The sequence below is a fragment of the Triticum dicoccoides genome, chromosome 1A, assembly GCF_002162155.2.
Source record: "Triticum dicoccoides isolate Atlit2015 ecotype Zavitan chromosome 1A, WEW_v2.0, whole genome shotgun sequence".
NCBI classification, from domain to species: domain Eukaryota; kingdom Viridiplantae; phylum Streptophyta; class Magnoliopsida; order Poales; family Poaceae; genus Triticum; species Triticum dicoccoides.
The window spans coordinates 531,959,288-531,975,128 of record NC_041380.1 but is presented as its reverse complement, the minus strand read 5'-3'; the positions used below and the strand labels follow the sequence as shown (position 1 = coordinate 531,975,128).

The 15,841-nt window shown below is 44.3% G+C and overlaps 2 protein-coding genes across 33 annotated transcripts in view; one reads left to right on the top strand and one right to left on the bottom strand.

Annotated features, from left to right (window-relative positions):
* The window catches only part of LOC119286283, a 9,593-nt gene extending 3,670 nt beyond the window's left edge, over window positions 1-5,923 (top strand). For 8 of the 32 annotated variants that reach the window (XR_005140359.1, XR_005140360.1, XR_005140351.1 and 5 more), the window contains 5 exons: window positions 196-452; window positions 543-618; window positions 2,390-2,560; window positions 3,868-4,984; window positions 5,309-5,361. Coding sequence is in view for 4 of the 32 variants with exons in the window: in XM_037565696.1 (XP_037421593.1) it covers window positions 196-452; window positions 543-618; window positions 2,390-2,560; window positions 5,309-5,399; window positions 5,543-5,670 (723 nt within the window). In the remaining 28 variants the exon portion in view is untranslated. Of the gene's footprint in view, window positions 1-195; window positions 453-542; window positions 619-2,389; window positions 2,561-3,867; window positions 4,985-5,308 lie in introns of those variants that run through there. The other 24 variants (XR_005140391.1, XR_005140393.1, XR_005140395.1 and 21 more) reach the window with 24 other exon arrangements.
* A 4,202-nt stretch (window positions 5,924-10,125) lies between these two features.
* On the bottom strand, window positions 10,126-13,687 carry LOC119286274 (protein FAR1-RELATED SEQUENCE 8-like). Its single transcript, XM_037565649.1, has 7 exons — window positions 13,571-13,687; window positions 13,254-13,478; window positions 12,850-13,114; window positions 12,080-12,753; window positions 11,500-11,957; window positions 11,128-11,415; window positions 10,126-11,036 (listed from the first exon to the last, which is right to left on the bottom strand). Exons 1-4 carry the CDS (start codon window positions 13,627-13,629, stop codon window positions 12,619-12,621), a joined length of 684 nt encoding a protein of 227 aa, XP_037421546.1. The 5' UTR covers window positions 13,630-13,687; the 3' UTR covers window positions 10,126-11,036; window positions 11,128-11,415; window positions 11,500-11,957; window positions 12,080-12,618.
* Between the last annotated feature and the right edge of the window lie 2,154 nt (window positions 13,688-15,841).

The following is a 15,841-nucleotide window of genomic DNA, read 5'->3' as shown; positions in this document are numbered from 1 at the left end:
ACGTCAAGTCAGTACAGAATCAGTTTGTGGGTGCTCGCCATGACATCACAGCGTGTCGAATGGTTCGATACACAAAACATATCGCTTTTTATCAAAAATGATTTTGGGTTGTGTTTTTGCATAAATTGTTGTGTAATTCACCAAATTAGGATTCACATGGAACAAAATTCATCCCGAATAATATAATGCTTGCAGTTCTTTGCGTTAGTCATGCTGGACCAGGGGTGCTCGGCATACATGTGGGACATGCTACGGAAGGATATTCATGTGTTGGATCTGATGTGTGCCCAAGTTGCAGGGGGACATCAACGCCGAATGATGCATGAGGAAGCTGTGTCGCAGATGCACAATGCGTTGTTTTCATGTTTAACTGAATTCTTCGCAAAGTGGCATTGTACGTCAGATAGATGGAAACGGAGGTTTCCCAGAATAACGGAAGACATTTTCACAAGGTTAGTCCCTAGCAGTGTGCTATCAATGTTGCTTTTTTTTACTACTTACACGCAAGGCTTAGAGGAATGTGTGTGAATGTATGTTCTCAGGGAAGAGTCTAGTTTGTGTGCCATTCATGCGATCCGTCAGTATGACGGAGTAAAACTCAAGTGGCCCCTAAACAAGGTACGTCGGGATAGGTCATATTGTTCCATTTTTCCCCAGTAGGCACCTTTCTCCGTGTGCATATACGTAGCTAGATATATACACTCTAGTTTGTTTTCATGTTATATACGTTTGTGTGTGTGCACATCCGTAGAAAAATCTTGATTCGTTTAGGCAAATAGTCGCATACGAGACATTCCGGTACTGTGATGAGGCTGGATGCTTTGCTGCGGATCATATACTCCGGGCTGCCCTTGAGGATGAAGAAAGTTGAAATGAGGTTCAACAACAACTCGTGTAATGGTGGCTGGGGCAGTGTTCGTCAAAGTGTAGCAATTACATTCCAGTATGGTTTTTTTCATGGATCTATGTGAATTGACTGTAAGGGGAATGATGCACTAGATGTTTGCGAATCCTTTTTATTAGTTTGCTTGTGTATTCGCTGTTTTTTTCATGTTGTGTGCTTGTGAGAATGTAGAATTTTAGGAAAAGTTGGAAGTATCATCTTGGAGTGTGCCTTTTTATGAAGAGATCTTTTTTTGAGAGATGTCGGCGGTGGCAGGCAGCTGGGGACAGGGTTTTTGTTTTGATGGTCAGAACGATTGTATGGTCAATCAAACTAAATTAAGTTTTGAGTTATGGACTGCACATTTTTTAGGAGGGGAAATATGCGTTAAATGTGACATGAATTTGTTAAAAAAAGATTAAAATGAACCCCCATTATTTTATAAGATATTTCACGCAGGAATTTATTTTTCGAGAAGCTTGGATTTAAGAATTTATTTTTTGAAAGTTTAGGCGCCATGTACGCAATTAACACCTAAGTATGATTCTTCAAAGTTTTTTATCATTTATTAAAACATATTTTTCAAATTTAATACATTTTATAGTTTATTGCCTTGTAGCTTTTTAAGCATGGGTATCCATAGTTCCTTTCGGTGAGGCATATGGCTAAGGATGAGAGATCATTTGAAATGCATAAATATGGCATCCACATTTTTCTTTTGTTCATGAAGGAGATCATTGTGCATGTGTATCCCCCGTTTGATAATTACATATGTTTATTTAATAAGATATCGCTGTGGTGTGGATGTGCTTTCAAGTATGTTTTAAGTTTTTGTAATCGCACATAGTTGAATGAAACGTTTTCGGGGCGACGTGTTAGTTGTAAGGGGTTGTGAGTAGCGGCGAAGTTACCAAGGGATTTAAATAGTTTCAAGCTCACTTTAAAAAAAATTGGAGAACAAAATTAATAGTAATTGAAGCAAAGATATGAATGGTGTTTTTTGATTTTCTGATGATATTGTTAATGACAGGGACCCAATTGGGTCATTTTGTGTGTGCCACATATACTGTATTGTTTGCATTTTTCTAAAAGTACAGAGTCGAACTAGGCACAATCTTCATGGAGACACAACAAGAGAAGTGCAAGATGGTTAAGTCTACATTTTTAGTTCATCCATAAGTCTGTTATAGGGGCTGTCACAGGAATGACAGTGGAGCAGACATACATAGGGGGGGTGATCCAGTCACTGCCAATGAAATGCAGGCAAGGATCTTAAGTTTTTACACACATAGGTGTAATATAAATAAGTTTGCTACATAGAGGTGGGGGGAGGTTATCTATGCGCCAGTAGTGGACCGCAGGCAAGGATCTTTAGTTTTTGCACACACTAGTTTTAACAGAAATAAGTCTGCTAAAGAAATAAGTCTTGAGCACCCTCCGTCACTGGAATGGCAGAGGAGCACCGATGCACGACTAATAACGAGGTTTGCATACTTGCATATGTAGGGGGAGGTGCAAAGTTTCGCACATATGATTATGGTCTTCAAGACGACGCACAATCTACCTGGCACACGAGTTTGTGAAAGTTCACTCGATGATCTGCTCGTACATGATGTTGGGGTAGTCACCATGGTTGCCCTTGAGGGTCAGAACTTCATAGGCCATCTCCTTCCGAAGGTATGATATCAGGTCCTGCTTATATCATGTTAGATACAGAGGTATATATTTTTTGGATATATGTTTTAGGGGGGGGGGATTCAACTTACCGTTGTAACCGGGGTCTTCAGCATGATACCGGTGTGCTCCCGAATGTAGTGAAGTGCATAGAATCCAGTCTCATCATTGCAATGGCACAAATTATGAATAGGCCAATTGTGTATGGTTATGTCCACTGTGTTTAGTGCGACTTTATCTGTTAGTTCGATAAGAATTGATACAATGAGTTTGGAAGACGATGTATACCTGTCACTGCAGCTTCTATGCATTCCATAGTTGTAACGATATGTCCATGGGAAAGTAGCGAAATGCCAGTCTGGATACCACTCATGAAGGCACTGGCACAGGGAATGTAAAATGAGATGCTTCATTTGGGCGTGTTTCTTGACCATCCTTCTGGGTCCCGTGGAAGTCTCCATTGGATCCATAACAATCTTTGATTTGTTGCCAAAGTCAACCTCATATACGCACCAGCCATTCTCAACTATTAGTGGAATTTGTATCTGCCCAAATATTGGACAGAGAGTTAGAAGGGAAGCAGTGTTTTTTAGCAAAGTCGAATATGTCTGGTAGGCATGGACAGAAACTAGTAAGGGGAGAGCATACCTTCTTGCACTCACAGACATTGAAGTGTAGTTTACTCTGGTCAAACATTGGAGCAAGCCTTGCCCAGTTTGGTTTGTCCCGGTTGAACTGGAATTCATCCTGTTTTTGTTTTTTCAGAAGTTATATCAGAGGCAGTGATGGAAGAGGTTTGTATTGGAAATAGAACGCTAGTATAGTTGAGCCATGTTTCAGTTTAGGTTATGTATCCAGGGCACAAGAGTATTAGCAAGATTTTCATTATATAAGGTGGGGTCTTTTGTACATACCGTGAAACCTGGGTCCAGTATCCAGCGCCAACGGGGCATGCCACCAGGGTAGAGTTTGTCATCCTTTGAAGTGTACACACGGACAGCTGATGCCATTCCATTCATCTTTAGTCCGTGTCCAGAGCCGAAGTTCTTCAACATAGTTTTTCCGGTCATCTCCAGCAAGTAGGGCACACGGTGTGAAAACCACTTCCTGTTCACAGTGGACAGTAGCATTAGTTTTTTTGTTGGACTTGTTATGTGAAATAGATAGTAACCAAATACAAGTTGTTAGTTGCTTTACAAAATACCTCTTATGGTCATACTCGCTGTCGTTTTCTAGCTGGTAGTAGAAAGTGCATACATTTGTAGCACATGGCTGGTTTATAACTGCCCTCTTGAAAGTTGGTTCAACAGAGTCATGTTCAAATTTTTGGGTTACGGGGGCTGCAACGACCGTTCTCACGGGAACCCAGTTGCTCGGACCAGCTGGTAGGAAAACAAGGTAGCAAAGCCAGTGCGTCAGTGAGTATTTTCTTAAGGCAGTATCAAGTATTAGAGTACGTATTTTCATTGCTGAGCAAAAACTTTCTTTTGACTTACGGCCAGTGGGAGCTGACATTGGTTCACCAATGTTTGCTGTAATGTGATGATTGTCGGGAGTTATGTTGACTCCAGTGTTGGAAGTTGGGATTCCAAGTGAACCTGCATAATTAGGATCAGTCTCAAAGACATTGAAAGGTGACACGAATGTACTTTTTGCTATATGAGGAACATTAGGGTTCATACTGATATGTTGACATTGGTTTTAAAAAGTGGGGAAATTATACTTATGTGCAGAGTTGTCTGATGCGCGCCGACAGCCGTCTGGAGTCATGTAGACATGAGTAGGTATAAGCTGATCTCCAGTTTGCACATTTGCTTCTCCAACGGAAGCTGAAGGTACAGTTTCACAGTTTTAGGATGAATTGTCGAAACAAAGTCATATCACGATATCATCTCATATGTATAAGATGGGTCATTTCTTAAGACATACCGGCTGCAAGCAACAAGTCCAGACCGGTAGATGTGACCATGATGTCGGGGTTTGGAGTAACATCCCACATGGGCGCAGCAGTGGCATCACTCTCTCTTGGCGCTGCACTCAGAAAGTAAATGGCAATTTTTTTTGCACCACCATGGCAACTTGTATTTTGTCGGAACAATCGACAGAACCAAGATATTACCTGGGTTTGTAGCAACGGGACTTGTTCCAAGATGGAAAGGGTCAGAGTTGAAGGTGCCGGTGGTTGTTTGCGCAAGCACATTAGCACTCGTGTCACCTTTTGTTGTCAGAATGGCAAAACTTAGTTAGCATAGTGTTTCAGGTGTTTCAATTAATAGTGTCATTTTTTTGAGGTACTGATGCTCTCATGTTGTAAGCGCTCACCGTGATTAGGTTTCTTTGATGGCGGGGCAGAGTTGCAGAGTGCTCCAACTGAAAGATCCCTTGGTCGCCATCTCGTGTACTGGACTATATCCTTCGTCACTTTAGGTATACAGATGTCCCCGTTGGCTGCATTTTATGGAATATGTCAGGACATACATTAGTTTGATATACTCAACGAGTAAGAAAACATGTTGTTATTTATTTATGCGGAGATATGTGCAGACCTGAAGTTTGATTGTTTTCTTGAGTTGAGCCGGCAGGGGCAGAGATGAGTGTTAGATTGGAATATATAGATGATTTCCTTATGAAGCATTCACCTCATGTTGCAACTGGGTGTGACGTTGTTGTTTTTGTCCAATAAAGCCTTTTTGTAACTGTTCGCACACGCTGTTTTTTTGGCCAACTAATTGGATTTGCATTTTTCACCAGGTAACTACGGGTACGGGAATGGTATGGAGTTGGAGGACACGTCAATCGCCCACGATCACCTGTCAGACCACAGCAGCAGTACATTTGAGAGGTAATGCTATGTGTATCAGCTGAAAATGTTATGGGGATTTATCCACACACCTGGACGTTCATCGGGGGTGACATCATCGTCCAAGTTGAGTGCATGGGGTGCCTCTGGGCAGACTGCTTGTGTAATGATCGCGTGATCTTCAGGGAACCCAGGAGCACGCAGCTTTGGTGATGGTGTTGCAAACGGTTCTACTTGTGGATGCCCTGTTATTCAACGATTATGTATGTATGAGTTGAAGGCAGGAACAGTACGATGTTGTTTCAATGTCTGAACAATGTCTTGCAATCATAGGAAGTATATGCACACCTGAAAGATGCATTAGCGAGTCCGCACAGACCATGTTTACGCGTGCTTCATCCACTTCGTCTGATGCAAATGTGGTTGTATAGCAGGAAAGGCAGTTTTTTTGTCATTGAAAAGGAGAACCATTTTTTTGCCTAAACAATGTTTGATTTGAACAAATTAGATGACACTTTTGTTTTTTACCTGTAGTATGATGCTGTTGGCAGTCAACGTTTGATGCATTTGAATGCTGACCTAGATCGGATAGCTGCTTATGCTTCTGCTTTTTATGAATTGCTTTTGGTGAGGGGCCTGCGCATGACGTGTGCCATAGAAAGAATTCATCAATCTTTTTTTAAGTTAAAGTGCATGAAAATCATAGCAGAAATTCAGGTTCAGCAAGAATCTGTACTGGAGAGCTCACATTTGAATGTAGCGGGAGGTACACGAGTAGTCTCAAGTGCAGCAAGTTGGCTGAGAACATGCATAGATGAATGAGTTGCATCTGCTGCTGCTAGCATCATCATGAAACGACGGACGAGAGGTGCAGTGCATTGCTCAAGGTTGTCAAATATGTGCAGAATAACAGAATTGCAGGTAGCCATATGTTCGTCAGTCAGTGGTGCTCCAGGTGTTGCTTGGTTCAGAGCTAAGTACAGAACTGCTTGCTTTACGGTGGAGCCAACTTCAGTTTCAATAAATTGGCGCACGGCAGTGTTAACAACAGTTGATGCATACGTGGATCCTAAGCACATTGCCGGATGCAATGTTAAGCCAGACATTGTGAGTGACCCCTCGGGTTTTGTCTGCACAGGACAATCACTATATGTGTTAACAAAGATAGGACAAGATGGATGCTAGTATGAAACTTCTGTTTTGGAGGTTCCTGCACCTTGAAATGATGATCTTCGCTTCTAGACAACCGGGACAACATCACTAGTTTGTCCGTGGTGTAAGCAGATATCCTGGGCCACAACATGTCCTTGACGTTTGCTTCCCTGAAGTCCATCCATTCCAAGAAGAACACCTGCACATGCAGCCGAAAAGGGGACAGTTACTGGGAGAAGAACAGGACAAGTACAATTACCATCCTTTTTCATCATATCTATGCATGACCGAGATCGCCTTTTCATCCTTTTTCATCATATCTCGAACTTTCTGCGCCGCTTCCATGAGCTTGTCAAGTAAGTACCCGGCCCAATCATACTTGTGTATGCTGGATGGATCTACCACGCATCTCATCAACCTCGTCAGGGACCTTCGGCACGGTGTTCTTTGGGGCTATCATGGTAGCAGAGACAAGCAGAGCATAAGCTACATTCGCAGCATCAACTTCATGTGGGACCTTGGTGCGCGGGTTCGTGCTTGTCAGCACTCCCAATAGCTGTTTTACTTCGATATAACCCCTGGTAGTGCGCTCTAGGCCAAGGAGATCTTGGCATCTTTGCAGTAGGCGCACATGCTCTTTTTTCTCCAGCTTCACTCTGCTGATGGCCACACCACCGGATCTCAGGCCTGTGATCCGTTCTATGGCAGCTGCATCTATAGATCTAACCTGCATGTCTAGGAATGTCATTGTTCTTTCCACCGGATCTATGCGCTTGATCAAAGACCAGTACATCTTCTTGTCACCACCGCCGGAGGCTCGAGTGGTTAGCAGGCTAGCCAAACCGCTTGGCTTCAACAGTGGATAGCAGATCGACGACACACTGGTGACAGCCACGCTGCTGAACCCACATCGGACGGAAGGAATGGACTCGTCGTCTGATCCTTGGAGACCAGTGGCCTTGGCTGCCCCGGGCCGCCTCTTCTGCTTTCGCTTTCGCCGGCTGCGAGATGAGTCAAGAGCCGCCTCGGTCGGACTGCCATCTCCATCTTGAGGCATTGCGCAGCCTCAAACGCCGGCAGAAAGGGTCGGCCAGAAAGGGTCGGCCACGGTGTCCGAATTTGTCGTGTCCTGCATGCGTTGTCCATACTCAATACGGTCGCCTATTAAGGATTGGAGGGAGTTGTTGGGTGCGTGGCAGCTAGCGAATCAGTTCACCGTGTTCATCTGCCTGCACGTGGCGGGGGACGCGGCACACCAGTTTGCAGTACGCCGCGTGCCAGATGGATACGTCGCTCTCTCCAGGAAGCAAGTTACACATGTCCGCCTGAACACAGGGTGAGCACAAATGGCTAGAGGACAAAAGCCAGCCTTCCAACAAGTGTTTCGCATCATGGGCACAGTCTGGGAATAAATCTAGTACCGCAGTTGGTCGACCCTTCCCGAGACTGTAGCAACTCCATGTGGAGGCGAATATGGTCGGACCACCTTTCAGCAGTCGCACGAGGCACATGCATGGATCCAAAAATGGTGAAACCAACTTAACTAGGCACGTGTCCAAGACAAACTGGTGGGATCGGAGGAGATCCATGTCGTAATTATGTCGGAAGGACAGAAATATCCAGCCGCAAGTAGCCATTAAGTAGCTTCTAATTACTGTCACATTGATAAGATCAAGAAGGGACACAAAAATAAAAGGTTTCCGATTCTTTTCCTTTCCCGAAGTCTCTCCACCGCCCCCGTTGAGAGTCGCCACCAATCGCCCGGATCCGGTCCCTCTCGCCGCCGGCGCCCGCGTTGGTGGATGTAGAGCTGGATTAGGATGCCGGTTTCCCTTGTACAGCAGTAGATGTAGGTTTAGATGTAGAGCTGGGCGTGGTCTCGTGTTTGCCCATGTGGCGTATGGCGTGATGCCGCTCTGGAGCTTGTCCTCGGCGCCGGTGAGCGGTGCTGAGGTGTGGAAGACCTCGCTTGCCTGTCGACGTCCGTGGAGGGCGGCGGCGGAGGTTGAGGCTGGCCGGAGCTCCTTCCCCAATAAGCTCGCAGTCGTTGTCCCTGATCTGGAGGATCGCCAGAGCCTCGTTCTGTTCTTCCCTTGCTATTGTGGTGGTGGGAAGGAAGAGGGGATGAGGTGGACATCAAGATCTTGCCGATTTGGGTTGGAGCAAATCCTCACTGGTGGATGGTGCGGACTGATGGCGCCTGCTAAGCTTGGCTGTGGCGGCCGTCGGCCTGTTCTGGAGCCGGCTTTTAGCGGTCGATGGCCTGGTTCTCGCGCATCGCCAGTGACCTTTCTGGTTGAAGGGCAGCCTACTATTTCCTCCTGGCCAGGATGCCGTATGGGAGGCAGTTGCACCTTCGTCTCGGAGTTCATGGCGTGCTGCTGCAGCCATGAAGGCTTCGTCGCCCCAAGTGGTCCGTCCCCGGTGACGGCGAAGCTCGATCTGAGGGGAAGCTGTGTTGGACCCAATTGCAGTTCTATCTTAGAGTCTGGGGTCCTCCTTGTTAAAGTCAGGGACCTGTGTGTAATTTCTCTTTCTTTTGAGTCCTTATCTGAGCTTTGTACTGTAATGACCAGGAATCAATGAAGCTCTCTAGGTCCTTCGGGACCTAGTTTCTGTTCAAAAAAAAAAAAAAAATTACTGTCACATTTTTTATCTTTTTTCTATAGACTCGAGACAGGCGCCTAGAGGCGGCTCGTATTGAATATATCTGGGTGTGTGTCAGGAAAGAAAGATTTATTATCCGTCTCTACCAATTAGCGATATAAATGACCGAAACAACCGTGCAGTTCCAATCTTTTTTTTCATTTCTATACTATTAGCATAGTCAACAATCAATATAATATGCGACCAACATGGTTCTTCATAATAAAATACAGAGGGCTTTTAACAAAGATGACGACGCACTACAGCTACTACACACCGATCCAGTAGATCTCATGAAGATATTAACTAAATATTTATTACATCAACCGGCTCCGGCAACACGGCTAGTACATGCAAATGATCTTTATTACATCAACCGGCTCCGGCAACAGAGCTACTACATGGCTCTGCATCAACTTCCGAGCTAGATCGGTTAGAATGGAGCGGAAGCTCCAATCCATCGGGCACAGCCACAGAGCCTGCGCCAGAGGAGCTATGGATGGTGGAGCTGCCGCCGAAGTTGTCAGACGACATGTTTTCTTCCCTTGATATGAGTTTTCTTATCTTATAGCCTTTGCTATCATCGCCGGTGTGGTGAGGGAGACAGGAGGGTGCGATGCCCAGCACCAGAGGGACTGCGGCTTTATAACCACACAGTCACAGTTGAGTGCTAGCTTCCCGCCTATTGCCTTCATTTGATTTTTGAACGCCCCTGAGAACAGTGATTTCTCGCGCCCATGGGAGAGCCACGAGATATTCGGTGGTGACACTTGTAGCGGTGCATGCCTACGGAAGCTACGTGGCCTGGGTTTGCTATTGATTGCAGGTGGGGTCGAATGGACATGTCCTACGCGAGATTGAATTTGGGTTTGCTCTGTTTTTTGTATGTGTTTGCAGATACGTAGCTGAGTTAGATGAGTTAAAGGATTGTATTAGCATTTTTTGGCACCATTTTAAGAATGAGTGGGGAGGCAGGCGCGCACATATGTGGATTTGAACCTTAAAATACATTGAAGACCGGAGGTCACCATAGTTGAACAACAGTCGGAAAAAAAGCTATAACACGGTCTTACAGATGGTGCTACGAAAACTTTCAGCACACAAGAAAAAACATTGCCCTAAAACACACAGAAGGATCTATCCAGCTAAGCAAAGCCCAGCATTTTCTACAACATGAAGCACAACTTTTGGATTGTTGCATGTGTTCTTTCGATGACCGCCTACTCCACAGTTGGTGCACTTAGCTTCCTTCCTTTGCTTTGGAGGCATGTCGCCTCGTTGTGGGCAAGTTGTACTCTTGTGCCCTGGTTCTCGGCATATGCTACAAAACCTGGTTCGTTTGCTTGTTCCGCACCCACCTTCAGCATCCACTTTCTTACTATTCTTAGGCTTTTTGTTTTTTGCTCCCCGGTCATTGTATGGAGGTTTGTCCCTACTGTTGGTAGGTCGACCAGGCTTGCGCTTGTGCACAGGAGCTGTTAGTCCCAACAAATTGCCAATACCACTGCCTTCTGCATCACTTCCATATCCACAGCCATGTCCTTTCAGAGTAGCTTGATCTTTTGGTGCTGCTTTAATTTCCTTCACTTTGTCTTCTAGGCCAAGCCCATCTCGAATGGCAGCTATAGGTGACAGCTCTTGCATTGCTGCCTTCAACAAATCCATGGCCTTATCGTATGCTTTTGTGTTTGCATCACCAAGCCTTACAACCTCCATAGCGTGCATGTAGAGGTTGGGGTGCCTGAAAGTTATTGAATTCGCTGATATCCGATCCTTCTGTAGATGTGCTAGATGTTCTGGAAGCACATCTCTTGCATCTTTTGTCCACCTCTTCAGTATGAGCTTTGCGGGGATCTCAGTAAAACCCATGAACTCAAGTACCTGTCCATTAAGATACATAAGTCATGTGGAAATCAATCTCTTTGGCATGTCTACATAAGTAGTTTTGTATATTTCCGAATAATTTTTTTACCTTAAGAGCATGACAGCACAGGATACCCATATGTTCAAAATTACCACATTCACAGGACACATGTGCACCTGCATCAATTACGTGGACGACATGCACAACCCGACACCATTTCTCATATCTTTCTGGATGATACCGATGTACTAAGTATTTTACTTTATTCTCAACTTCCTCCACCCTGTATTGGCCACCTTCGTAGAGGATGTCACCAAACTTTTCGAACATAGCTCTCGTGTAAACAGTGCTGGCATGCTGTTCCAGAGGTTTGTTCAGCCTCATGACTGGAGCTGTCTGATAACAAAAAAATTCAGGGATTTATATTATTAATACCAGAATGAAACAATTTAACTGTAACATGGAAGATTCAGAACTTACTATTTTTGTTCGTCGTTCCTCATAGTTTTCGACTGCTTCACGGTCAAACAGTAGTTTCATGTATTGGTGGACGAATAAGTGCATAGGACAGCTCGCTGGGACATATGCTTTCAGCATGTGATTTGCACTCTCACTTCTCTGCGTGCTTGTCATCTTCGCACAAAATTTGCCTTTGAAATAAGGTTTTGCCCACTTGGCCCTAACCTCATATAGATTAATGAGATAGTTGTTCTTCTGGAGCCCATACGTGTCTATTAACATCTTCCATGCATTTTCAAATTCGTCTTCTGTCAGCATGTGATGAACTATTTTATGGAAATCTGCTCTAAAGTTGCTATGCTTAGTGTAGTATCGACCAAAAGTTTCCTTTGCCTTCTTAAGCATGTGCCATTTGCACCAACGGTGTGTGCAACTTGGCAGTACATTCTTTATTGCGATCTCCATAGATCTGCACTGATCTGTGTACATATGTAAAAAGGAATTTTTTATCAGAAACATGAGTGTTGGAATTTTTTATCATGAAATTCTATAATGATGCATTTATTTTTGTAGGTTTTCTGACACAAGTTAAAAGGAGTACCTGTCAGCACAGTTTGAGGCAGCTATGAATTCAGTGAACACCCACTCAAATGTCTCTATTGTCTCATCACGTATCAGGACTCCTCCGACAATAACACTCTGAAAGTGGTTGTTGACACCAACAAAAAGGCCGAATGGCATGTCATACAGATTTGTCCGATATGTTGTATCAAATGTTATTGCATCGCCAAAATAATGGTACTGCATTCGACTGGCGCCTGTGGACCACAGCAAGTTCCTGATTCGGCTGTCAGCATCTAGTTGCACCCTGTAGTATAAGCCCGAATCCTTAGCCCCCAGCTCCGCAAAAACTTCCATTGTTTTCCTAACATTGTCATCAGCTTGGTCCCTACTAATCTCTCCACACAGCCCTCTGAGTGCTCTTTTGCTGAACGGCACATTACTCATGGAGCCAAAGAAACTACCAATTATGTTGTATACCTTTCCTATGCTTATGTTGTTCTCTCGCAACTGTCTGATGAGATCTCGAGTGTAAATGTCGATATGCTTGTGAGATGGCCAGTAAATCTTTTCACCACACTAATCTGCAAGTGAGTGGTTGTGAGATGGTCTGTGCTCACTAATGTACCAGCCATTGTCGTTGCTTCTCAGTAATCTGATCATTGCTGGACATTCACACCGGCATGACCGAGTATTAGACTTTTTTGGCTTGCCCTGCAAGAGACAAAACATGAGCCAGTCAACCAGTTCATCAGCTGATCAATCATAGCTATTTTTGCTACTTCTTTTTACATCAAGATATCTACGTACCGAACAGCCGCAGACTATTTCCTGCATGCACTTTGTTCTTTCTACATTTAACCTGCTTTTGCCATATCTTATGCTGAATCCTATTTCCCAGGAATAAAGATTATAGAAGTCGTATGCCTCTCCCAGCGAATCAAAATTGTCTCCAACCTCGGGCACAACCACAATATCAGTTTTCTTCTCAGCATATCCTCTGATTGTTTTCTCAAGAGCAAAAACTCTTCCAGGACATGGCGGACGTTCTGTTGGAGCCCGGCCAACACGGACCCTGTACGGAATTTCAATATCATTCAGATGACGAGCTCAAGCATATTAATCGCCACACATGGGCAGAACCCGCACACAGCATATTACACCACGCACTAACTCCAGATAGCAGTGTCTTTGTATATGAGTTAAAGGATGACCTCTTCGTCCAGCCGGGAGCTTCAGGGTCAGGTTCCCCTGTCGACTTTTGTGACTCTATCGCCGACACGCTCATGCTCGGGCAAACGCCATTGAAATCGAGTTGCACCATTGGTAGGTGCTCTCCAACCCCACCAATACTGGATCCGCCTGCTTGTTCAAGCAGATCCGGAACATCCACAGAATTAGGAGGCAAATCGGCGCCGCCGAGCGGGGGGACAGGAAATCTATGTCACCAAAATCGGCAGTTTCAGTAAGACCACGAGGTGCTTGATGTCGATAGACACTTCATCTAGACGAGAGAAGAAAACATCCATACCTATCAACCGGATCTGATAGAAACTCCAGCCCGGGTCCGGTCGCCGCCACATACGCCATGAATAGTTCCTCGTCGCCGCTCAGACGAGAGCAAATGCAAAGAACAATCCAACCCCCAACCAGACAACCCAGTATGTGGACCCGTCATATTTGGTAGGCGCTTTTACTCCGATCCTAATTCCGGGCGAAAGAGATCCTGACAGGCGGACCAGTGTGGACGAACTTTTTTCCCCGTGCCATCTCGCCACTCAGGTCATGGTACAGCCGTTTTCCATCATTATGTACCTATGGTACATGACCGGAATTTCTGGTGACAGTCCCGTCAGTTCAATCGTTAGCGTGCGTGTCCCCACACCATAGCGCACTGTTGCTTCTGTATTATAAGGTCACGTATTTACGTTCAATGCACGATCTGACACCAACTGGACTTGTGACATTCGTCTAGATTCTGAGACCAGGCAAGCCCGTGCACTACAATGCCACACTCTGGTGGCGCATGATTTTATTGTTAAGAATAGGGCAGGAGAGCTTAAATATCAATTGTTCTTTAATAAACATCGTCCTGAGACTATTACCTTGCCTGCTCCTGCTTTGTTTGATTTGACTGTAGGCAAGTACCTTGTTCTGTTGACGGCTATCCACGCCTACCGGAACCCTGCACCAGCCGAGGAGCCAGAACTGGAACCACAATTTGATCCTTCACGACAATCTAGTTATCAGTGGGATCCGGAGATGATTGCCAACCAGTGGTAATCGGAGCCTTCTTCTTCCTCATCACAGTACGACCCCAACAACTATTATTATGGATATCGGCCAGACAGCCGTGGCCATAGACCAACTTAGGCCAAAAGTCTAAGCTTGGGGGAGTACGTATTTCTCACCGATATTACATTTATGTTCACGCACACTCATTTCCAGATGTCGGTGCTCATACTTTTTCATTGTATCATCCATGATAGTTTATTTTCTTTTATGCTTTCTTCTTGTGTGTTTGATGAACCTTAAGAAAAAAACCAAAAAAAATTAGTTGTGACTTTTAATTAATTTACTTTCCATGCTGTAGTAGTAATTAAAAAGAAAACCCAAAAATATTTCATGTTCTTCTTTTGCTTGTTGGGAGCTTTCTCGTGTAAATAGTTTTATTTCTTTTCTTTTCTTTGTGGGTCAGTAGGAAAAGACCTTGGTTAAATTGTTGAAGTGGCTCTTATATGCATTATTGTTTATCTGACAAAAGAGCCCATATTGCCTTGTCTTCTCCTGTTTATTGAATGCTCGCAGATTCCAGCTTAGTCCAATGCACGTGCACTCTTATTACTATTCACATCATTCGGTCGTGCAAGTGAAAGGCAATTATGATGATATATGATGGATTGACTGAGATGAGAAAGCTGGTATGAACTCGATCTCTTTTGTTTTTGTAAATATGATGAGTTCATCGTTCTTGATTCAGCTTGTTATGAATAAACATGTTTGCAATGACAATTAGAGATCATAGTTGCTTATGCCATGCTTGATTAGCTATGAGTTATAATGGTTTACCTTGCGTGCCAACATGCTATTAAAATGGTTATGATGTGGTATGATAGGGTGGTATCCTCCTTTGAATAATTTAAGTGACTTGACTTGGCACATGTTCACGCATGTAGTTGAAACAAATCAACATAGCCTTCATGATATTTATGTTCATGGTGGATTATATCCTACTCATACTTGCATCCAACGTTTATTAATTTTAATGCATGTACATGGCTGTTGTCGCTCTCTAGTTGGTCGCTTCCCAGTCTTTTTATAGCCTTCACCTGTACTAAACGGGAATACTGATTGTGCATCCAAACTCCTTAAACCCCAAAGTTATTCCACATGAGTCCACTATACCTTCCTATATGCGATATCTACCTGCCGTTCCAAGTAAATTTGTATGTGCCAAACTCTAAACCTTCAAATAATCATCTTGTTTTATATGCTCGAATAGCTCATGTATCAACTAGGGATGTCTGTATCTTCCATGTTAGGTGGGTTATTCTCAAGAGGAGTGGACCCCGCTCCTCACTCACAAGATAAAGGGCTGGTCACCGGGATGCCCAGTCCCATGCTTTATGCAAACTAAATCAAAATAATTGCAAACAAAACTCCCCCTGGGACCTGATGTATGTTGGAGGCACTCGTTGTTTCGAGCAAGCCATGGATTGATGTTTGTTGGTGGAGGGGTAGTATAAACTTTACCATTCTGTTTGGGAACCGCCTATAATGTCTGTAGCATGGAAGATATCGC

Excerpts from the sequence above, each read along its gene's own strand:
- LOC119286274 (XM_037565649.1), bottom strand. The coding sequence starts at position 13,629 with ATGGCGTATGTGGCGGCGACCGGACCCGGGCTGGAGTTTCTATCAGAT. Across the intron at positions 13,479-13,570 it reads CTATCAGATCCGGTTGATAG|ATTTCCTGTCCCCCCGCTCG; the intron begins GTATGGATGTTT and ends TTGGTGACATAG. Across the intron at positions 13,115-13,253 it reads GCTCCCGGCTGGACGAAGAG|GGTCCGTGTTGGCCGGGCTC; the intron begins GTCATCCTTTAA and ends AATTCCGTACAG.